This window comes from Callorhinchus milii, unplaced genomic scaffold, assembly GCF_018977255.1.
Source record: "Callorhinchus milii isolate IMCB2004 unplaced genomic scaffold, IMCB_Cmil_1.0 Scaffold8, whole genome shotgun sequence".
Classification (NCBI taxonomy): domain Eukaryota; kingdom Metazoa; phylum Chordata; class Chondrichthyes; order Chimaeriformes; family Callorhinchidae; genus Callorhinchus; species Callorhinchus milii.
The window spans coordinates 18,943,047-18,966,625 of NW_024704749.1; the positions used below are offsets into that span (position 1 = coordinate 18,943,047).

The window sequence follows — 23,579 nt, forward strand, 5'->3', positions numbered from 1 at the left end:
AGGCACTTTGTAGTCAAATAGCACAATATGTGCCATGAGGTTTGCTGAAGCCAATACATTTCTATGCTGGTGGGTGGAGACAGACCTGGTTCTTCTGGCAAGTACAGCAGTTTGTCTCCTTTCAAATCGGTGAAACTTAATAATACTTGCATTGGATATTGCGCCTAACCATGTCGTTGAAACTTCTTAGGAAGTGCTTCACAGAATAATCTGTATATTTTGTGGGTCAAACATTTGAGTGTCTTACACTAGAATGTTTAAGATTCCTCATTACCCTAGAGTTTGGAATCTGCTGTTAAACAGAACCTGTTTTGTTCCTTATTGGTCTAAGACCAAACCAGCTGAGTCTTGAGTTCACCTGCCACTAGCTCGAGGGATAAACCCACAGCTTCATCTGGAACCAGTTCAAGGTGAGCCATGTGTGGCTGTGACCACTGCACACTGTCCTGACCAGAACAAGGGCTTGTTTTTTTAAAAAAAGTATCCAATACATTTGGAATAAAGTTCAAATAAATATAAAATCTTTAATGAAAAATAAATCCATTCAGTCAGCCACAGAGAAGATAGTTGAGCAGTTACAAGCCTAACATGCAGTTCCAGTACTGAGAGCCAGGTAGATGGGCAAGATATGTGACTGACACATCATCTCCTTGGTAGCAACAAGAATTCAACAACTTGGTTTGAAATAGCGCCTTTCACATTGGGCAGCAATATGTGAGATGCAGTCTATTCCCAGGGAAAGTGCAGCACGTGGGGGTAAAAACTTTCCAGCAGCCCCAACGTCTTCCCAACTGTGTTGGGGTGAGGAGTGGAACAGCACTGTATGGATATGTGCCATGCCTAACCTCAGGGTATGGTCTGGGTCAAGGCTGGATTACTTAAGGCAGCTGTGGTTTGGAGAATCTGCCTGAATGGACAGATGTGACCAGTCCTGATCTGTTGCTGGGGGTTGATGTGGCCTCTGGGGAAATCATCCAATCTCAGTTATAAATCACTGCTTCAAGCAAATTACTCAAAGAAGGTATTGGAATAGACTTGGAAGTTTAAGTATCAACTACTTTCAGTAAGACTTAAGCACCTTTCTCCACCTTGGGGACTGAAGCAGGAAGCTGTGTAGTTCCATCCCAACAAAGTCTTAAGTGAAAGGTCAGAAGTGGGAAGGAAAATAAATTGATTGCAAAACAGGCTAACTGTCTGCAATGCTGTACTCTATTCAGGCACTGGGTTACCGAGCTGAACAATTTATGCTGTGACAACAGCCTAGGCAGCCAGCCAGACCACTGAAGGAACACAGAGCTCTGCAGTGCTGATGTCAGTGAAGTGTTTTTTTTCAAAAAGCAGTTCCTTTCATAGAAGCTTCGCAAAATCGTACATTGTAAATCTGCCCTGAGCACAGACAGTGTAGAATTATACAAGGTCTGAACGTAAAACATTGCCCGTGGGAACATGCTGATCAGGGCAACAAAAACACAAATCTAAAATTCCTCCAATATAATATTTCAACACATCAGAACACTTTCTACTCACGTTGATCGACAAACAACTTCTAGCTTTACATCCTATTAGTGGAGTTCAACATTCCCATGAACCCAGGACAGGTTATAACACTGCAATATCTAACCTGAACCTCTCTAGCATTGTAATAATAATAATAATCCTTGCATTTGATATAGCGCTTTTCACGTCGGGAGGACGTCCCAAAGCGCTTCACAGAACACACTGTAAAGTGAATTGACTGTATATTTGTGGGCGAACGCGGCAGCCAATTGCGCACAGCAATGTCCCACAAACAGTCGTAGATTGAAAATGACCAATTTATTATTGTTTTGTTTTTTTGGAGGGATTATTATTAGGCTCTGTATGGAGTAAGGAAACTTGCCCAAGGTTTCGTCCTGCCTGGAATTGAACTCAGATCTCTCGCTTGCAAAGCGAGTGCTCTAACCACTGAGCTACAGGACTCCACATTGTAGGGGGTGTGGGGGAGAAACAGAGGCCATCTCTTCCAATAACTCGCATACATCCAACAGTAACTCACAGCACCCTCCAACACATCACCGGAACCATTCAACATTAATTCCAAAGCACTGGGAATAAGCCAGCAATTTCTAGGGTCTTTTCCATTCTAAACGCTGCTACACAGATCGCAAACGGCAACGCTCCTCCTGAAGCACAGACCAGCTAACGTCAGGGCTGACACTAAATTAACAAATCAGACCAGCAGTGAAAAGGTTATTGTTCCAACAGAACGCCTCCCCTGGCTGCAGGCAGTCAGTCACACTGCACAGTGAGCAGTGTAGCTGGGCTATAGGACAGGACTGGACCAAGTGAAGGACGTTTCAGGCAGCTCTGTGGAAGAAAAAGTGAAAATTAACTACTACAAATGTCCAAGCAAGAAAAGATATAAACAGTGAAGTCTTTGAGAGGAGCATAGGCAGCGAACAGGAAACATTTGAATAGCATCCAACGGGGTCCGAATGGAACCTGTGGTGGATACAGACAATGCAATCAAACTTGTGATTTGTAGGCCTCCTGTTGCTTGTACAGCTAAGACCACCCTAACTGTTAGGGCTCTGGTTTACAGGGTTACTAGAAGATGAGTGAAGAGCACTATTGCCTCCATTGACACGGATCTGCTCTTCCAAGTGCTGCTTACGAGGCAGGGTGGCTGATTAACGTACACATTCACCAACTCTTCACTTGGAATGGTGAGTGATCCGAGCCACACGGGGGCGGGGGGGGAAACAGGTTCAATCCAGGAGGGTGCGGATCTCAGTCAGACAGAACTGACAAGCACAACAGAGAAGGGTAATCGGTCAAGCTGTCTGTCCCTGCGAGGGACATTGCACAAGGGATCTCTTCAGTCAAATAACTGGCTACATGTTCTCCAGATGTGCCTTTGTTTCCCCCCCAACACACACACACAAGGAATTGTTGAGGGAGCAGAGGGTGGTTGTTGTCTAAGTAACTATCTCAGTACAGGCCAGCGGCACCAGGAGAAGGGCAGGGTGGGAGTGGGGGGGAAGAGAGAGAGAAAAAGAAATAAACCTTGCTTCACAATCCCTCCCATTTCCCACACTTGCTGCCATTTTCTATCCATCCCAGAAGCAGAGTCTCACATTGCAGACCTCCCCAACAGCAACATTTTACCCAAAGACAATCCTTACAGGCGGAGGGCAGGTACAGGCCAGTGTTCTGGGTGCACACATACATTGATGAGGGAGGGACGGCCACTCAGGACGTACGATACATGCGGATTTTCTGTTCAATGCCCGCACGGCAGAGAGGGCAAGTGCGCAGGACTACAGCACAGGGCTGACAGCAGCAAACGTGACCACACGGCAAGAAGATCATCTGGCTCTGAAACAGAATAAACAAGTGAGATTTCATCACCTCGATACTCACCACAGCTGCTCATGATACCTCGCTACGCAGCCAGTGACTGGTCTGCCTGCCTGCAGCTCCTTTAGCTCTCAGCTTAGTTCAGTGGCTTGTGCTCTCGCCTCTCGAGTCAGACGATCGTGGGGTTCAAGCCCTATCATCAGGGCTCTAAGTTCACAATCCAGATGGACACTGCAGTGCAGCAGTACTGGAGGTTACACTGCATTATCAACAGTGCCATCCTTCGGGTTACACTGAGGTCCTGTTTGTTTGTTCAGGTGGATATTAAAAGATCTCAACACTGAAGAGCAGTTTCTCCCGGTGAACTGACCAACAATCCCTCAGATAAAAGGGTCTGAAATGTCTTAAATGCTCAGGAAATAGATTTTCAATGCTGTAAAATTGGGAATTCAGCAGGAGGCTACTAAGTGAATATTTTCTGCCACTCACATAGCATTAAAGCAGGAATTGCCACCCATGAACTTGCATAAGTCAACATGAACCTTTGTTGGAAAGAAAATAGTAGCTGGAGCCCGGGCAGCCCTGTTGTGAATTTTACATTAGATTCTTGTGTCCACATCACAATCTTCCCTCACACACCTGAAAGTTCACTGAAGCACTGCACAAAACTGATGCTACCGTTTCTCACAGCCTTGTTTGTGATACCCATTGCCCTGGGAGAGACTGCAATGGTCAGCAATACAGAGTATAGCCACTTACTTCTCGCTCCAGACAAACGACACACTCGGACTGAGCCACCACCGCCCGGGAAACCTTCAGTAGAGGGCTTGAGGGTCCTGCCTCACCCTCCTCCTCAGCAGGGGCACTGGGCTGTATTTCAGCCGGAGCACTGGGCTGCACTTCAGGAGCAGAGCCTTTCGCTGAGACGGGCAGTACTGTGGGCTCTACAAAGGGATAGAGAGATCAGGACGTTAGGATTCTGTGATCAAGTATCTAGCAGCGCAGCTCCCCACTCCTGTCTCAGTAATAGCCAGGATGCCAAAACCTTGATCTCTAAAACCTTTCTTGTCAGTCAGTCTGACACACAATACACCTATCACAGTGCTTATGCTAAGAGTCTCCGAATCATACTGAGAGTTAACATTGATCCCATTTATCTGCTATCCCCTCCTCCCCCCGGAGGGGATACACCGTGCTCACTGAATCCTGCAGATCTTAGGTATAAGTTGGCAAAGGCCAAGGTTTGTCCCCCAAGGGTACATTGGAGTAATTGTTGGGAGTTTAACTAGCTGCAAAAGCACAGCTTGCCATTGTGAAAACTGTGGCAAACTCCCTGCTGTTTGTCCAGTTAGGACAACCTTACCCAACGTGGCCTTTGGCTTGCAGGGTTCCAAGGAACCAGATGAGAAGAATCCCTGTCCCCAGTGATTACTACCCTCCTCCCACTCCTGATCACAGGGCAGGCTGATGGTCTGTCAACAACACCAACTTGGATAAAGAAGGCCCTTTGATCTCATCCATCCAAACCACCCAACCTAATGTCCTCCTATTCCAGAATCAAGTGGTTTCTTCAATGACTCTGGCCTTAGTTACCTGGCCTTGCACCTTCTTGAGCAAGTCGTAGAATAGCCCGCTGTAGTCTGCCCTCAATGATCCCAATCTGTGAACAGAGCAGGGACACAATCAGGATCCAGCCAGCATCTCTCTTACACTTCACAATATGCCCCTCAGTGCTCGACTCCAGGACATTGTTGCCCTATCCAATTGCCTGTCAGACATGAAGTCTTGGATAAGCCTCAACTTTCTTCAGCTGAACATCAGCAAATCCGAAGCTGCCTGAAAGATGACAGTGAAAATTTCACCTTCGATAAATATTAAGCCAACAGCGCTGTGTAGGGCAAGACCATGGACAGATTTGAACTGGAGAACGAGGAACTTGAACCTGATCCCCTGGGGGATGAGGAGCCAGTGCAGTTGAGCGAGGATGGGGGTGATAGGCTCGCGGAGCCTGGTGTGGGAGTGGACACGGACAGCAGAGTTCTAGATAGTCCGCAGTTTGAGTAGGGAAGAGCTGGAGTGTTCAGCAAGCAAAGGATTGGTACAGTCTAGCCTAGGAGTTATAAAAGCGCAGATGAGGCAGTCCGAGGGTCGAGGTAGTGACAGAAGCGGGCAATGTTATAGAGGGAAAGCTGAGTGGATAAGAGCACAGATGTGAGGTTTGAAAGAAAATTGGGAGTCGAACAGGACACCGAGATTCTGCACAGCCTCTGCGAAATGGAGTGAACATCCAGCAAGTCAATACCTGAGGTGAGGAGGCACTGATGGCACCATGCAGGAGAGCTTCTGTCAAGCAAGTTAGAGCTCATTCAAGTGGTTAAGTTGATACATTCCCACCCGTCCCACCCCAGACCACAGTTAATGTTCATGCTTTCCCTTAGTGCAGGAGGGTTGGTACCTGTTGCAGATCGGCAGGAGTCATGTAGCGTAGCATCTTTAGGGTAATTCTGTGATGTGCAAAAAGGGGCAAGTACCGGTCTGCAGAGAGATCCACCAACAAATCCACCAGCTCCTTCTCTACACCCTCCTCCTGGAGCAAAGACAAGAGACAGGTCAACAGCTTGTGTCTAATACAAACCCTTCAAACAACAAAGCCCAGAACAAAGAAATGCAAGTCCCCGGTTTGTTCCTGCCAGGCTGCTAAGTCATCAACAATGCCTTGAAGCCCTACCACCAAAACATTTCAATGCCCTTCATGAGCAATTGCTGCCAATGTAGTGCTAGGCAAACAAGTCATTGTGTGAGTGATGGGGGGATAGGTGGCTGTTAAAATATCCCATGCCATTGTTCGGGAAAAGAAAGGAGTTTCTCCTCGTGTCGTGGCCAACAATTCCCCCCAGATAAGAAAGATCATTCACAGAGTGACCGACTTTATTTAGGGGTAGGAGGGGGGAATTGTTGGCCAGGAGAGTTTGCGGGACATTTCTGTATATCAACTGCAAGGATTATTGTTATTATAATAAAATGGCTGCTGCCCAAATGCACAATGACAGCAATTCCCTAGGAAGCACTGTAAGAGGATTCGACGTTACAGTTGCTTCAGTAAAGGCAAGGAATATTAAAGATGGCCCTGAACCCAAGTGGGAATCAAAGCCAAAGTCCTGAAGCACCCACGGGATCAGATTTCTGTGGATTGCTGTAAAGGACGACTTAAACAACACCAGCTGTCAGTGGCAATGATACAATGGGCCAAACTATTCCCTTTCTGTGCTGAATACAGGATTGCTATGTCTCTGTTACACACTAGGTCCCTTATTGTTCTGAGTAACGTAATAATAATAATGATTCTTACATTTGAATACAGCGCCCTATCACATCACTGAGATGTCTCAAAGGGCTTCGCAAAATATACTGTCAAGTGGATTGACTGTATCTTGTGGGTGAAACGTGGTGGGGGTGGTGGTGAAGAGAGTGTATTATTACCTTCGGAAAGCGATCCACCAATTTTCCACCAACTTACCGAGAAACGGAATCCTACCCACTGCCATAAATAGAGGTGTGGAGAAAAGAAACCTGCCCAAGGCTTCCCACATGATGTCAATTCAACAAGACCCCCAGAGCCCAGACACTGACACATGCCCCATCGATGAATCAATCATGAATCCACAACACGGACACTGACCCGTGCTCGGAGAGACAGGGGTTTCTGGTCCATCAGCCGCTGGTACTGAATCAGCCAGTAATTCTCCTGGTTGGTCTCGTGCTTCGTCTCCATCTCCAGCTGAAACACAGAATCAGATTCCAACCACTTGCAGTCACCCAGTGCACCACTCCCTCCTGCTTGGCTCCCTTCCCAGCTCCACCCACAACACCCCCCCATATACACACCCCACAAGCAAACCCAACTCACCAACCCCCTGCCCCCCCCGCACACACACACATACCAGCAGGTCTCCCAGCTCCTTCTCTCGCTGCCTCTTCTCTTTCAGCAGCTGTTGCAGGAGGTCGCTCAGTGCTTGCCGCTGTTCTGCCAGTGTTTCCTGTCACACGACAGGGAGAGAAAACATCTCACACAACGTCCATAGAGGGTCCCGGGAAGGAGTTAGTGGGAAGGGAGGGGGGAAGGAAAGAGAAGTGGGCTCCCAAGAGGCAAGGACAGTGATAAAAACCTCCTCAGAGAAACTGGAGGGAGAGCAAAGAGCGTCAGAGAGAATCCAGCCGAGTGATCGTGTCAGTCTCAGCAACGTTGACAACAGCCAGATCTCGTGAAGAGGGAGTGATAAGAGACAAATGTCAAGGAGACGGTTTATTCAGTGGGTGAAGCTGAAGGGCCCGTTCCTCTGACTCCCTCCCTCCCACCCATCCTCTCTCTGTCCCGTAAAACAGACACGGAATCTGATGGAACGGCTACAGATGAGCCACAATGTTAGTTGGGATGAGTCTGGAATGGAAACAATGGGATTGGGGTGTGAGTGGAGGAGAAAACATAACGGATAGAGAGAGAGAAAAAAAATGGAGGAACAGTGGGGCAGGGAGTGTGGAGAGCGCGAGGCAGAGAGAGAGACAGAGATAGGGAGGGCACAGAGAAAGAGGTGCAAGGAGGGAAGGAAGAGAGAGAGAGAGAGAGAGAGAGAATGAGAAAAAAACAAGACAAAAAGAGAGGTGAGGGACCTGAGCAGTTAGTTGTGGAACCTTTTGTCATAAGAAAAAGAAGAGCCGGACAGAGCCTCACAACAAGACTGGAGAATGTGAGAGGAAACCTCAGCAATTGCACTGACAGACCAGTGCGAGGGGAATTGGGGGGAAAAGAGGGAGAAACAGAGCTGAGGTTTAAGCCCTACCTGCAGATCCTCCAAGTCAACCTCTCGTCTGTCTAACTCGATCTTTGTCAGTTGCATTAACTCACTCTCAATCAGTTTGATCTGAACAAACAAAACACGGGATCATTAGACACTCGAGGGCGAGACCTACAGCCCCCAATCCCAAGGTGGTGGGGTGGGGGGGGGGAAAGAGAGGAGAGAAGAGGATCAAACCAGCAATGGAAAAATGAGACTGGATGCAAATGTACAATGGGATGGGAGATGGAAGTTGTGTATATGGAGGGCTCCGCTCTGGAGCAAACAAGAAGAGCAAGATGGACCCAACCCCATGGATCCAATTCCAGGATCACAACATTGTGGAACATAAAGAGCATTTAGTGTGTTGTGTTGGCCAAAGAGCTCACACATTAAAGAGTCACTAAACTTGACAATAATTACTATAAAGTATTGTTTGATTTGACTACAAACCACTTTAAAATGTTCTATGTCTCTCTCCCACTCACCTCCTTTCAACCTCCCCACCCACCCCACCCCCTCATTTTCTTGATTGCGGTTAAAGCACAACTGTGTACGAATGGGGGCTCAACAAAAGGGGGAGGGGAAGAAAGAGATTGTAACTGGAACATGATCCCACTCCATCTCCCCCGACAAACGCTAGGAAATTGACTGCATGGGATTCCAGGACTTCCAGGTGCAATGAGCTCCCCTTCCCCACCACCAACCCTCCCACACTCCAGCGTCAACCGGACCCATCACCTGGTCTCTGATTCGTGTATGTTCCCCGTCCTTCTTCATCTGCAAAGTTTCAAACGCCACTTTCTGCATCTCCGCCTGAAGTGGAAACAAGAGTCAGGCTCAGCCCAGGGCCACAGACCTCAATTCACTGTTATAATAATAATAATCCTTGCATTTGATATAGCGCCATATCACGTCTTCGAGACGTCTCAAAGCACTTCACAGAGTATATTTTACAGTGGATTGACTGTGTATTTTGTGGCCGAAACTTGGTACCACAGCAGCGTCCCACAAACAATCGTGGATTAGGTGATCATTTTTGTTTTGATCCACCAATTAACTTTAACACCCAGGTTCCTACTTGCTGCTCGGTAAACAGAGACATGTGGAGCAAGGAAACTTGCCTAAGGTTTCGCCCCGTCCAGGAATCGAACCCGGGGCCTCTCGCTTGTGAGGAGAGCACTCTATCCACTACACCAATGTCAAAAGAGCATGTCAACATAGGGTAAAAAGGACTGATTCACTCTTGAACGCTGTTCAGCATCTGCCCTAACATAGGGAGGGAACAGAGTGAGAGAGGGAGGGAAGGAGAACAGAGGGAGAGAGGGAGAAAGGGAGATAAGGAACACACTTAGGCAGGGAGGATGGGGAAGGGGAGGAAACAGAGAGAGAAAGAGAGGGGGAGAGAGGACTGAAACGGAGGGAGGGAGGGAGAAACTGTGACAGAGGGGAAGAGGGTAGGAACCACGTGAAAGAGAGGGATCTCTGCAGAAATCCTTTCCTAAGTAAAACCCCAATTCAGGAATTACAGGGAGAGGGAGGGAGGGTTGGGCTCTCCGCAGTCAGGCATCTCTAACAATCACTATTCACTGCTCTCAGTCTCACCTCAGCCAGGATCTGCCCGATGGCCTTGCTCTGATCTTCCTGCTGCCAGGTCTGGATTTTCTGGAGCTTCCCATCAATCTCAGCCATGCTGCAGGTCAAGCAGAGAAGAGCTCACACTGAGTACCGTTCGATTCAATATCAGCCACATCGGCTGCACTTAATCATTTACTTATCAATAATAATACTCGCAGTTGAGTGTCAGCCCCTCACTGCGAGCTCAAAGACTCGACCCGATGCTTGAATCTGTCTCCAGAAGTGCGAGCGCCAGGCTGGCATGTACCTGGAGCAGGCTTCCTCTATCAGGCACTGCCGCTGTGTCTCGTAGACGGTCTGCAGGAGTCTGTTCAGGTTACTCTCAGACAGCATCGCCTGCATCGCACCTGCAGAATGTGAGAGGCGGGTCAGGCGGAGGAGAGAGACGGGTAGAGGCACAGAACGACAACTCACATAGACCGACCTTTACCGTAGCACAACACTTTGGGATGTCTTCCAGACATTATCAATGTAAATGTGTATTGTATAACATCCTGAAGCACTCAATAACAATGTTGGGGAATGCGGGGGCTCAGTGGCTGATAGATAAGATAAATAGATGACCCATTCTCAAGCCCAGCACAATCTCTGGAGGAGCTCATGCCACAAGGCGGCAGCAGTGCGGGGAGAGAGTGTGTATAAGTCAACAGTCTGTGCATTCGATTCAGCCTCTTTCATGTCGGGAGCACATTCTTTACAGAATACACTGTAAAGCAAAGCATCTTGTGTTTTCTTCGTTTAAGTTTTTTTTAACGTGAAACTCAGAAACTGGAAGGAATCAGGGACTTGAACCTCTGGACTATGAGGACTTAATGCTTTCTGCAGTTCTTAAAACTGCAAAGCAGTGGTGTCCTGTAGCTCAGTGGTTAGAGCACTTGCTTTGCAAGTGAGAGACCTGAGTTCAATTCCAGGCAGGGCGAAACCTTGGGCAAGTTTCCTTACTCCACACACCTAATAATAATCCCTCCAAAACCAAAAACAATAATAAATTGGTCATTTTCAATCTACGACTGTTTGTGGGACATTGCTGTGCGCAATTGGCTGCCGCGTTCGCCCACAAATATACAGTCAATTCACTTTACAGTCTATTCTGTGAAGCGCTTTGGGACGTCCTCCCGACGTGAAAAGCGCTATATCAAATGCAAGGATTATTATTATTATTATTATTATTATTATTAAAAAGAAGCAATCTTCCAAATTAAGACCAAATGTAATAAATTTTCCACAATTCTGCATGATCTTAAATTGAGACCGAACGGCCTCGCTAGCGGAAACTGGATAGATTTCCGGGGCTCTGAGCTTTACACGGTACAATCCACGACTATTTGTGGGACACTGCTGTGCGTAATTGGCTGCTGCGTTTCACCCACAAAATACACAGCCAATCTATTTTACGGTATATTCTATGAAACGCTTTGAGACAGCCCAACAATATAAGGTGCTGTGTCAAATGCAAGGATTATGTGCAAGTGAGCAAGAGAGAGAGACAGAAAGAAGAAAAAAGAGGGGCAAAGTGGATGTTACATGGAGATGAGAGGACACCAAGAAACTGTACCTCAATAGAAGTCAAGAGAGGACAGCGGCAGAACATTGATAACAAAAAGGCTGTTCTGACCTGCCACCTCTTTCTTCCGTAGCTTCTCGTTCTCCTCCTGTGTGATCTCCATCAGCTGCTTCACTCTCAGCCTGCGGGTAGGTACAGACAGGAAGGTTACAGCCCACAGCCACTGACTGCAGGTGGAGCATCCAGGAGCCCGAACATCTTAATCATTCAAACACAGAGATCTTCCTAGCAGGAACCAGGGTCTTGGCAAAGCTCAGATACATAGCTCACTGAGCCTCCGTAGATCAGAGAGCAAAATTTCCTCCCTGAGCAGCTAACCCGAGTCTGTACACGTAGTGCTGCCCCCACTGCCTCTTTACTGACCTCTCTATCTCCAGTGAATTCAGCAGCTCAGAGTTCTGTTTCCTTCTGAAAGACAAGTTAATTAGAAATCATGTTAAAGCGGTTGGACTCCCTTTTCTTTTCCCCGACAAAGCAGTGTTTGTTCCCCCCAGCACCGCACTGGCGCGTTAGCCTGAACTGTGAGTTCAAAGTCCCTAACGTGGGACATAAACTAACAACCTTCTGGGCAAGAGAGAAAAGCAAAAGTCATTGAGACACCTGCAAGAAAAAAAAGAAAAAGCACCCCACGTCCTCCACCCACCAAACAGGAGAACCTTTCACCTCTCGCTATCCTCCAAAAGACTGTGGATGACGTTGTCTACTGTGTACTCCGCCTCCTTCAGCTCCTGCTGCAGTCGCCGACGTCCCAGCTCCACGGAACGCTGCTGATCCCGGAGATCCCTATCCAGCTTCCCCTGTTCCTGGTGGGAATAATAGGATGAATGAGACGAAGAACATCATGGAAAGAAGTAATCAGTGTCACCAAGCACACCTTATACCACCCCCCCCCCCACCCCAGTAATTCAATCCACAAACCTACCTCTCGGGGAGGGGCTGAATGGCCGGCCACTGTGTTTGCTGGGTAGGGTAAGTGGGGGGGAGGGGGCATTATGTCACTGATGCCCAAGACCAAAATTTAATTTTGGTTTGTGTGAGCGGAATTAATCGATTATTGCATGTGACCAAATGGACGGGGGGGGGGGGTCGGGGTCTGCATTTCTTTACGCTGCCGAGTCACAATTTAACAGCAGCAGATTTATCACCCGTCCACGGACATGACACTTACACCCACCCACCCCCCAGCCATGCCAATCCCTTTGAGATGTCTTCCCAACAGATAAGGCGCTGCATAAATGTAATTTGAACGTAATGCATTCGGATCCCCGGACACCCTTTCAGCCACTACACTCCCTCAACCTTGCCCCTTCCTTCCCCATTTTCACATGATGCCTGAAGACCTTCCTCTTGGACCGTGTTTACAGTCACCTCCCCAATCCCTCTGACTCGGCGTCGTGCTCCACCACTGGCAAGCGCTTGGGGACGCTATCCTGCGTGAGGGGCACTAGATACATGCAAGTTGTTGTTGCTGACAATGGGTGCGGACGCCCTGCTTGACTCCTCACTCCCGGGATGAATTGGAATCTGGTGGGTGGATCCCCGAGGACCCTGAACATGTGCAGTAGCTTCACACAATGGCCGCTGCTCTCTGCCGCACACGCTGTTCTCCTCGCTTTCCATTCAATCTCATTAACTTATAATCATGATATCCCTAACCTTCTTCCCGATACCAACCACCAGCTCGGGTGCAAATCCCTGACTGTCCAGCGCCTTGGGACGTCCTCCAGACGTGAAAGACGCTATACGGATAGAATTTGTTGTTGATGGTGGTTGTGGTTGGCGAGTCAGTAACCAGTAACTCTGTGAGATTCTGTACCTGTCTGATGGAGTTAAGGATCTGGGCTTTGTGAACGTTGTTACTCTGCATGAGCTCAGCTCGCTCCCGCTGATCCTGGTTCAGTCTCCTCTCAAACTCCAGCTTCTCCTGCTGCTTCTGAACCTACAAAGCACAAGATCGGACGAAGGTTTAGGAGCCTGTGGTCGTCGGCCAAAACAATAAAATGTTGCTGAACAACATTGGCAACGACTTATACAACAATGACAAACTGCATTTATATAGCGCCATTCAAGTCTGGAGGCCTGGACAGTCAATAGTTTGCTTCCAAGATGGGGATCGGTTTGGGAGGAGTGGCGGGACAAGGGGTTGAGGGACAGAGTATTTACGTAAATACAGTGAATTTATGCAGCTGAATCCACAACATGATATATCTCTGTTTATGGGAAAACTGCTGATGTGTGAAGAGCCGGAGATCACATGGAAAGAGCTGGCAAGTATCCAGCTAGCTGTTAATGAAAAGTCTATGGTCAGAGCAGGAATGGAATTGTAAACTGGAGGAAGAGTGCAGAGATTGCTAAAATGAGGTGCTCAATACTGACACCTTCAGTAGTCAGTTGCACTCCATCACTGAGTGGGGGAAGAGAGGGAGAGGGGAAAAGAACAGGTGTACATTTCACCTTCACATAAAGCTATGTCCTTTTTAAGTGCGATAATCTGCAGGGCCAGGGATAGTTTTTCAAAACCATCACAATAAAGACAGTACCCCTTTAAATATAGTAAAAGGTTTCATAATCTCAGGGTATTTAAATGTAACAATCGAGTCCTAGACAACAAAAACTTGCATTTATATAGTGGCCTTCACACAGAGTAGCTTCCCTGAGCGCTAGACGTAGAAAAAACAGGATAAACGTAAGGGATTCACTTTATCGGGATTTTATATTGTGGGGGAAAAAAAAGCAAAGGGCTTGGAGGATTCAAATCCTGTGCAATGGGAGGGAATGGGAAAGGTTCTATGCTGGAGTCAGAAATGGCCATTTAACTGGAGTCGAACATTTTTAAAAAACAAACAGCCTCCACCCTCCCCCGTTAAGAGTATTTGACCTTGAATAGAGGAAGAGACGGGAGAAATACTAACAAGGAAATAATGTTCAAGCTCCATCTTACCTTCCTCTTCTCATAGTCCATGAATTTACTCTGCAATTAGAAGAAAAATGCGTGAATGCAACTCCCTCCGCAGTTAAGCTTATGCCAGTGTTAGCCAACCCATGGCTTGCAGGCCGGGCCGTCAAGATGTGGCCCGCTGAACATTTGCACGGGTCTCGGTGGGTCTGTTTTCGATCAATGTTTTTCTCCCCCCCCGGTTCTTTCTGGGTGGCGTAAATCATGCAATATTCAATCAAAGAAATTTATTTTGTAACCTCCTCCGCTGACTTACGCCTCCTCACCTGCCACTGCGAGTCTTCCTGCTGCTGCTGGAGGAAGGCGCCGTTGGTCTCCATGGTGGAGCCGTCGCTCTCCAGCACGGACAGCAGGTACTGGGACGGGGGTATGTAGTCGATGCCGAGCTCTGCAGACAAAAAAAAACAGTGAGAGACTGAGCAGCTTAGGCTGAGCAGGGCCAAGCGTGTGAGTTGCCTGTTAATTCACAACAGTTCAGAAAGTGAAAAGGAGAGCACCCGTTCAACCATATCCCAAAGCAAGTCAACACTTTCAGACAACAATTCTATCCCTCGCACTCGATATCGTGCCCGTAACGTCCAAAAGCCTCCAATTGCTTCCCGAGTGTTACAGAGTATTCTGTGAAATGTGCATTTGGACTCTGGAACGCTCTCCCTCAATCCTTCCGCCTTGCCCCCTCTCTCCCCTTTTCAAGTCCCGCCTGAAGACCTTCATCTTCGACCGTGCTTACAGCCAGCTCCCTCCCCCTGGCCCGGAATCAGGCTCCGCCACTGTTAAGCGCTCTGAGACGCTACTCTGCTTGGAAGGTGCTATATAAGTGCAAGTTGTTCTTGTTGTTGCATTTGTAGACGAACCCAGCTAATTTGCAAACACCAATGACCTACAAATAACCATGAGGTGGATAACAACAACAACAAATTACATTTGTGTAGCACCTTTCACGTCGAGCAATTTATCTGGAAGATTGTTGACCAGGACACCAGGAGAAATTGCCTTCTCTTTCCAAAGAATGTCACAGGATCTTTAACATCCATCTGATCAAGCAGACAGGACCTTGGTTTAGTCTAAAGGACAGCACTTTCAGCAATGCACTGCTCCTCCCAGTAGAGTCAATCCAGATGAGCAGCGGCCAACCTTTAGGTCAGCCAATTTTTCTTTATTCATGTCCACACCATAAATAGCAGCTCAACAGTTACTGGAAACAAAATATTGACTTAACACAGACTTTGAGCTCTAAGCCCTGACATCGGGCTTGAACCCACAATCATCTGACCCCAGAAGCAAGGCTGCAATGGACGGAGCGAGGCTGATACCAAAGCACAAGACAAACATGCACTGAACACTCCTTGCATTTGATATTGCGACTTATCACATCATTGAGACATATCAAAGCGCTTCAACAACAACTTGCAGTTATATAGCTCCCTCCACGCGGGGCAGAATCTCAGCCCGCTTAACGATGGCAGAGCCTGAATGTATTACAGGATATACAGTATTGTAAAGTGAATCAACTGTATATCATGTGGGGAAAACACCAGGGTCAATTTTTCCACATCGCATACTGCCTCAGAGGAGGATTACAGCTTGGCTCTGGAATAAGAGAGAGCAGAATCGTTACAGAATGGGAGAGTACTCGTAAACTCCTGTTGCCGCTTACCTTGGCACAGGAACTGTTTGATTGCTTCCGTTCCACCTCTGCACACGCTGCTTGGAGGGTACACCATAATCTCTTCATCCAAACTGAGAGACTGCAGCGGGAGCCAGGAAAGAAGAGAGAAAACAAATATGCAGTCACTACACTCAGCAACAACCCACAGAAAAGTCAGTCTTAAGTTGATGGAATTAAACAAAAGGCTTGTACAGTATTAATGTCATTTCACCCACAAAATACACGGTCAATTCACTTGACAGTATATTCTGTGAAGTGCTTTGAGACGTCTCAAAGGCATGATAAAGCACTATATCAAAATGCAAGGATTATTATTTCAGCCCATGTTATCCCTACTGGATGCTGGACTTCATACATTATACCCACAGGGCTAAGATTTCAATTGAGGCAACTGTCAGACATTCATCAACTCAACACTATGAACGATTCACATTGTACAGTCTCGCTCAACACAGAACAAGCTTCAACCAGTAACAAGCTGCTCAGTGAGTGGCACCACATTCTCAGGCCGAGCAAGGGAGGGGGCAGAAACCGGGAAGGATTACCTCAAGTGTCCGGATGTGAGCCAGATCCTGTGGCAGCTGCTGGATTTGGTTGTGGCTGCAATCCAGGGTACGCAGGCTCTTCAGTCCACTCAGCAATTCAGGTAGCTTCTTGATTCGGTTTCCTGGGGGACGGGGGAGGGGAAAGGAATTGGATATTTATAACTAGCTTTAACAACAACAACAACAACAAGAGTACAATTGTTTCACGTCGGGAGGACATCCCAAGGCGCTGGACAGAGTGCAGCATTTAAGTGAACATTCAGTGCAGAAGTACTACAGGCCTCAGAGGAGAACCTGGGTTCAGCTCAGTTTGCAGTTGCTTTGTGGTGCTCTGTCCTTGAAGAGCGCCATACCCGATCCTCAGTGTTTGATGTCTTTCACAGCGTTGCACAATGGCAAACACCGACGGGCTGAAATTTTCCTGGCCAAAATATGTTGCACCTTTGGCGACGTGGGTTAACAGGCCAATGCACTAGGCATAAACCTGCCTGAAACTTCAGCCTACAAGCGCTCGGTGTTCCATTCCCTACCAACGAATCCCTTAATCGTGAGTGCAACAACAATAACAAGATTACATTTGTATAGCGCCTTTCACATCGGGAGGACGTCCCAAGGCACTTCACAGTGTACAGCATTTCAGACACGAGCTGGGGTCAGGGAGGAGAAGGGAAACATTCATCCAAAATTATCAATCTGAAAATCATTAAAGATTCTCTGTAGAATGTCTCCCAGTTGATGTTGTCCTGACTGTGTTAATGCCAAACTATATGTGGCATGGCTTCAAAATGACATCATGACATTGGCCAGTACTTGTATCCTGATTGTTTCCAGATCCAGAATTAAGTTTCTTTCCATCTGTACACACTCCTGTCAGGTTGAGGGTCCAATTTTAACTCTTACTGAAGACCAGAGGTTCTCCCTTTCTCATACCTCACACTGTTGCCGACTTCAGTCAGACGAAGCACTGAGAAAACGTTATGCTTTGCTGAAGCTAGACTAAATGCTTGTTCCACGTCTCTCTCTAACTCCCATCTCCTGATCCCAACCCCCAGCTTGGGTCCAGATCCCTAACTGTCCAGTACCTTGGGACGTGAAAGACTCCATACAAATGCAATTTTGGTGGTTGTTGTTATTGCCTGTGGAGGGAAGAGTTGGGAAGGCCAACAAGCAGGCCGTTTGCATAGTCGAGCCCGGAGGTGATGAAGGCACGAACGAGATTTTCAGCAGCCTGAGGGGTGAGGTAGTGGCGGAGTCGGGCGATGTTACAAAGAACTGTTTTTATAACCTGTAACTAGTGGATTCAGGGATTACGAGAGCAGGGTGCGCCCCGCCTAAAGAGAATATAATCACGTGATTCCAGACAAACAGTAATATCTGTACGTATCAGTAGTTCGGTTTGGAAATTCAAACGTTGCGATGGTTTTCCGTGTTACCCGATACCCAGCAGACCAAAAGACAGAGGATATTTGATAAACCAGCAAGACAACCTATTACAAACAACCCTCACCACAGACCCATTTCCAGGCAGTCGAATAATGGTTTGCATTTATACAGTGCCTCTCGTGAAACAAACATCTTGAAGCACTTTCCAGAATAAAATTGATTAAATACCAATGGATGTTTTAACAGTTTGCTTCTTGTGCTAGGCTGTAGGACCACACCCACACACCCTCCCATTCTTCTCTGGCACCCCAATCCAGCCTACAGATGAGCTGGCAGAGCAGAACAACAGTGGGGGGTGGAGGTCAGGAAAGAGAAAGAGTTGGCACTCAATTCCAAGCCCTTTGTTCAGTCTACACTTAGCACAATAACGATAATCATTCTTGCATCTGATATAGCGCTTTTCCCATTAGGATGTCTCAAAATGTTTCGCAGGCTTTCCAGTAATATATCGTAGCTACGTATTTTGTAAGAGAACATATCAATTTGCACACAGCAATATCCCACAAACAGCCATTAAGTGAATAAACAAATGTATCTGGAGAATTGTCAACCAGGACACTGGAAGAAATTTCCTTCTCTTTTCGAATGGCACCATGGGATCTTTAACTTCCACCTGAAAAGGCAGACGGGACCTTGCTTTAAGGACGATCCTCCAAAGTGCTACTCCAGCCCTGCACTGGAGCGTCAGCCTAGAGTTTGGGAGCTCAAAGTCTCATGGGGGGGGAGGAGGTCTATTTGGTCAGCTGAGTGTCATGCTTAATGGTAGTCAAACCAAACTGATAGTTCCATATACACAACCTACATGTGGAAATTTGTACGTCTGGAATGACAATGCCTTCCAGCATCTTTCAGCCCAACCCTCAGAGTTTCCACATCAGCTGTTCAATGGACACGTGCCTTCAGTATTGGGGCTTGAATCCACATCTTTCTGACTCAGGTGAGAATGCTAGAACCAGGCTCACTACTACGCTCACTACTTTAGTATTAAGCCTGCGATACAACAACTAACATTTATATATATATAGCACTTCAGTTAGGGTAATGCCTCAGAGGGCTTCACTAAGATGGGGTTGGACATCAAGCGAAGTAGAGGGGGAGATGGCTATAGTCGCATTGAAAAAGACAAGATTTGAGGTGCGACTTACAGAAAGAGAGTGGTGGAGGGAGGGAGGGAGGGAGATGATCAGAGAGATAAGGTGAATACCTTTGAGATTCAGTGTTTGAAGCTGATGCAGTGACCCGATGGAGTTGGGCAGGGATTTCAAATGGTTATTTTCCACCTGAAGGACCTGAAATTGAAATAACACATTGATACAATTAGAGGACTGACCAACAACACAGCAAGTACAATTCACTCTAAGTAATTTATTACTTCTAGTTACTGAGTAACTCTAAGAATGACACAAAATGCCATGTCCTTTAACTCAATACAAGGGATAAAGTGAAACGGTTCAAGGTGGGGAAAGAAGGGGCAGGTGGAAGTGAGGGAAGTAAAAATTAGGAGCAATATCACGAAAAAAGTGTGCCTTCCACCAGCTGTTTGTGGAGCAACAACAGACATGGGGCAAATCCAAGACAAAGCCATCCACCCTCTCCGTCAGGACCAGGAGAAAACACTCTCTCCCCACTACTCCAAACAAAGACCCAGTCAATGAAATTCCCTCTTAATCCAGTGGGAAAAAATGTAAAGCCCTGGCCTCCACTCTTTAAAACACTTTACCTGGAGAGATGACAGCTGACCCAGTTCCTCGGGAAGTGAACTTAGCTGGTTGTCGTGGAGATCTAAAATCTGGAAGAACAATAGAAAAATAACCTTCGGCGATATCCTTGCACTGTTTCAATTGGTAAGGAATCAACCCCTCCCTTCCTTCCTCTCCCTAACAGATCTCTCAAGAGCCTGTGGTTAGGCACCTCACTGTTCAGAATAAGTATTCTGAAATAATAACTGATAATAACTCTGCATTTACTACATCAATCGTCTCAAAGCACTTCAGAGGGAATTTCTGTGTGTTAGCGGGCAAATATTGCGGCCAATTTGTGCACAATGTCCCGCAAAGAGTCAGAAAGTGAATTGAGCCAGGGTGTGGGGGACATGACTATAAGCACCTGAAGATGGGGAAAGGAAGGGGCAAGGCACAGGGATTGAGGGAGTGTTCTATAGTGGCTGAAAGCGCAGTGGCTGAAAGCACGCCCGCTAATTGTAGAATGGAGGGCATGGGGGACAAGTAGGAGACTGGAGGCAGTGCAGCGGAGGCGATGGGTAGTGAATTGGAGAGTAAGTCAGTGGGAGAGGTAGGGAGGTGCCAGGGCATGAAGGGATTTGAAAACGAGCGTGAAGGTCTTGAAATCTAAGTCCTGACACAGGGCATGAAACCCACTACCATCTGATTATCCGCCTTAAAAAAGAAATCTTAACCTCAGCACAAAATACTGAGCTGCTTTTACCTTCACCATTGCCAGGTCCTGGATGTTGCTCAACTTTGGGACTAGTGTCGACAAGTAGTTGGTGTGAACGATCAAAACCTGGAAAGCAATATTTGGAATGTCAAGAGGCTCTGTAGGGAAGACTGACCATGTCCTTGTACAGTCACAGTGACCACATTCCACAAAACACTGGAAATACAACGTAAAGATACTGAGGTCTTTGAATCTAGGAACTGGGACGAAGCTTTAAAAGTAGCTGCACAAGTTGGGGTCACCCCCCTCTCTACTGGTAATAAGTGGCTGCATTGCGACAGGGACAAAATTGCCCAGAATTTGCCCCTTTCTTTAACTTGAAATTTCATTCTGTGAGAACAAAAATAGAGCATTGAGTCAGGCGGCAGAGCAGTGGAGTATTGAGGGGCCAGTCCGGGGGAGCTATAGTTACCGCATGGGAGATCTTACCTTCTTCTGTAAGACTTTAAATGTGGAGAAGACACCGGGTGGAATCTGATAAAAACAAGATTGAAAATAATTTTCGTTAAAGAACCAAATTGGTCAATTCTACTAAGAAATCTTCTGCAAACGAATCTATGAAAACGGTATCTTACTGTGTGACGTCACAATAGACAACAACCCCAGAACTATCACCCACTTCAGGCTCAAAATATAGACATATCAAGATAAGGAGGCCATTCACGCACTTGTGTTCCATTATCGAGTGCCAAGTGTGTAATGGGGTGCATTATCAACCTCTGGTTTCTATCCGCTCGTGGTACTGTGCTTAAGGAGTCATATTAAGGAATGTGTCAGGATGTGGGACAAGGTGAAATCATGGTCAAATCTTTACTCCCAACCCGTTCACAAGTAATAGATGTTAGATCTATCCTGATGTAGGAAAACTGTAACAATCTATATCTAAGTTGTCCCTCCCATGTACAGCTGCACCACTGACATAGGTTACCTCAGACAGTTCACACCTCGATATGTCCAGGATGTCATCCGCACCCGCTTCCCTGGTCTGTTACAAAGAGAAAGAGTCACTTTTTAAAATGCTACAAACAATAAGAAAGGTGTAGTTATTTCATAATGTGCTCAATGTACAAGGTTTCCAAACGGTTCCTCACAAACCAAACCTCATACCATAAAACTCGGCCAAGTTTTATCTTTATAAATAGTATAAACACCTAAATCGTACATTCACCCGAGTCCCATGTAGTTTCCCATCAAAACCCACTAGTTTCTTTACATAACTTGTATTACTCACCTCCTAACTTGTAACGCTATTCCCATACCCTCCATGACTCCCGCGCTTTACCGGAGGCCTTCAATCATGGGAAATTATTCCTGACCTGTCAATGTTGGGGTGGGCAGGGGGACATGGCGCAGGCCAGTGCCCGTCAAGAGGAGGAAGCGGGCAGGTTGGAAAGGTTTTAGGAGGTCGCAGAGGTAGAGAGGGGCAAGACCATAGAGGGCTTTAAAAGTGAAGACTTTAAGGATTTTAATCTCTATCTCTGGAGGATGGAGAGCCAATGGAGCCTGGCGAGCTCAGTTCATGGAGCTTGGTGCAGGAGGGGACACAAGCTGCAGTTCCGTATAATGCGCACCTTGTGGAGGGAAGAGTTCGGAAGTCCAGCAAAGCGAGGAGTTAGCATCATCAAGCTTGGACATGATGAAACCATTGATGAGGGTCTCAGTGGCAGAGACTGGCAATGTGCCTTGAATCAAGTATTCAATTCAGCTGTGCCTTGAATTTGATACTTGAATTTGATATTTGAATTTAATACCGTAACCTGCCAGCCCTGGTATCATCCTCGTAAACTTACACTGCACTCTTCCCATCCTATATTCCTCTTATACTGTAGAACTCTTTGCTTCTCCGCTGCTCCTCGACAGATTAGGTTCCTACCCACCACTAGACGGCTTCTTTGTTTTTCCCCTGACAAAGTGAATCACTTCGCATTTTCCTCTGTTAAATTTAATTTGCCAGCTGTGGTGTCTGCTCATTCTGCTCATCGGTCTCTTAAGTCTTCGATGATACGTTTAAGGGGTTTCTCAGTCACGGCGCCGAGGGATTTCTGAAGCGCACGCGTTTTGCGCCGTCATCCACGTTAACACCGTGGCGTTGCGCCAACGCGATTAACCTGTCCCCAGCGAGACCAAGCGTGGGAACAAGAAAACCACGGTCCCTTTAAACGACAAACTCAAACACAGTGTCAAAGTCACTTCTTGAGACAATTCACCGACAAGTCGTTTAGAGGGTACATCCTCCAAAGGGAAGTGTATCAAATGCAAGTCTGATGATGATGATGATGATGATGATGATTCAGCAAGCGCTGTGAGGCGCCTGTAAGGCGTGCAGTTCCCCCTCCCCCACCCACCCCGTTAACAAGATTATATCACGCCAAGGAATATCCTCACCGGGACCCCAGCTCGAAGGGTGAAGCTGTCGCGGCACAGACCGACCGACACTGGAGGCAGCGGGAGCGAGTGGAGAGGAAGAGGAGGGTGTAATTTAGGGGGGAGGGGAGGGGGAGATTTAGGGAAGCAGCAGGTTTCTCGATTCGGGCAGGAAAGTGAACCCGGTTGACCCCACCCAGACCGGGGCTGGACGGACACCGCGCCCCCGGCCGCCCCCTCCCCACCCCCAGCAGGCCCCTCCCCCCAGCAGGCCCCTCCCCCAGCAGGCCCCTCCCCCCAGCAGCCCCCTCCCCCAGCAGCAGGCCCCTCCCCCAGCAGGCCCCTCCCCCAGCAGGCCCCTCCCCAGCAGGCCCCTCCCCCAGCAGGCCCCTCCCCTCAGCAGGCCCCTCCCCCCAGCAGGCCCCTTTAACTCACCAGGCACATCTGATACTCCAGCCGCTTGCGCCCCTCTTCGCTCGGCTTCCTTCTCCGGGAAAAGAACATCATGTCGGTCGGGGCGGGGATGTGGGGGGGGCGGGGAAACCGTTACCTCACGGGGAGAGAGCGAGAGAACCAGCACCCGCGGTTCAACACACGCAACCCCCTCCCACCCTCCCAGGCCAGAGAGGGCGGCGGCGCGCGGCTGAACCAACTCCCCTCCCTCAACCTCTCCTCTCCTCACGGCCCGGCCCGGAGCGGCGGTTGCGGGCGGGCGGGCGGGGCGGGGTTTGGGCGGCAACGCCGACAAAACCTCGCAGCTCAGCTGCTCGAG

General features: G+C 47.8%; 1 protein-coding gene across 2 annotated transcripts; it reads right to left on the reverse strand.

Moving 5' to 3' along the window:
- Positions 1-499: 499 nt before the first annotated feature.
- Positions 500-23,418, reverse strand: lrsam1 (leucine rich repeat and sterile alpha motif containing 1). Of its 2 annotated transcripts, none has more exons than XM_042337185.1 (25): positions 23,243-23,418; positions 21,372-21,428; positions 20,873-20,917; positions 20,432-20,509; positions 19,707-19,775; positions 19,191-19,275; positions 16,544-16,665; positions 15,987-16,077; positions 14,596-14,717; positions 14,315-14,344; positions 13,190-13,312; positions 12,037-12,176; positions 11,737-11,781; positions 11,425-11,495; positions 10,057-10,156; positions 9,777-9,864; positions 8,913-8,987; positions 8,178-8,258; positions 7,281-7,376; positions 7,019-7,117; positions 5,795-5,926; positions 4,933-4,999; positions 4,099-4,283; positions 3,209-3,357; positions 500-2,346 (listed from the first exon to the last, which is right to left on the reverse strand). In XM_042337185.1, exons 1-24 carry the CDS (start codon positions 23,312-23,314, stop codon positions 3,232-3,234), a joined length of 2,199 nt encoding a protein of 732 aa, XP_042193119.1. In that variant the 5' UTR covers positions 23,315-23,418; the 3' UTR covers positions 500-2,346; positions 3,209-3,231. The 2 variants fall into 2 exon arrangements, 1 of the variants encoding a protein (XP_042193119.1); XR_006085248.1 differs by having other exon boundaries at positions 1,946-2,346; positions 3,165-3,357.
- Positions 23,419-23,579: the final 161 nt, after the last annotated feature.

What these genes read in the sequence shown, in the direction of transcription:
- lrsam1 (XM_042337185.1), bottom strand. Translation starts at nt 23,314, where the DNA reads ATGATGTTCTTTTCCCGGAGAAGGAAGCCGAGCGAAGAGGGGCGCAAG. An exon ending in CTCACATCCGGACACTTGAG is followed by an intron (nt 16,078 to 16,543) that starts GTAATCCTTCCC and finishes CTCCCGCTGCAG; the next exon opens with TCTCTCAGTTTGGATGAAGA. An exon ending in TCGTTTGTCTGGAGCGAGAA is followed by an intron (nt 3,358 to 4,098) that starts GTAAGTGGCTAT and finishes ATTCTGTTTCAG; the next exon opens with AGCCAGATGATCTTCTTGCC.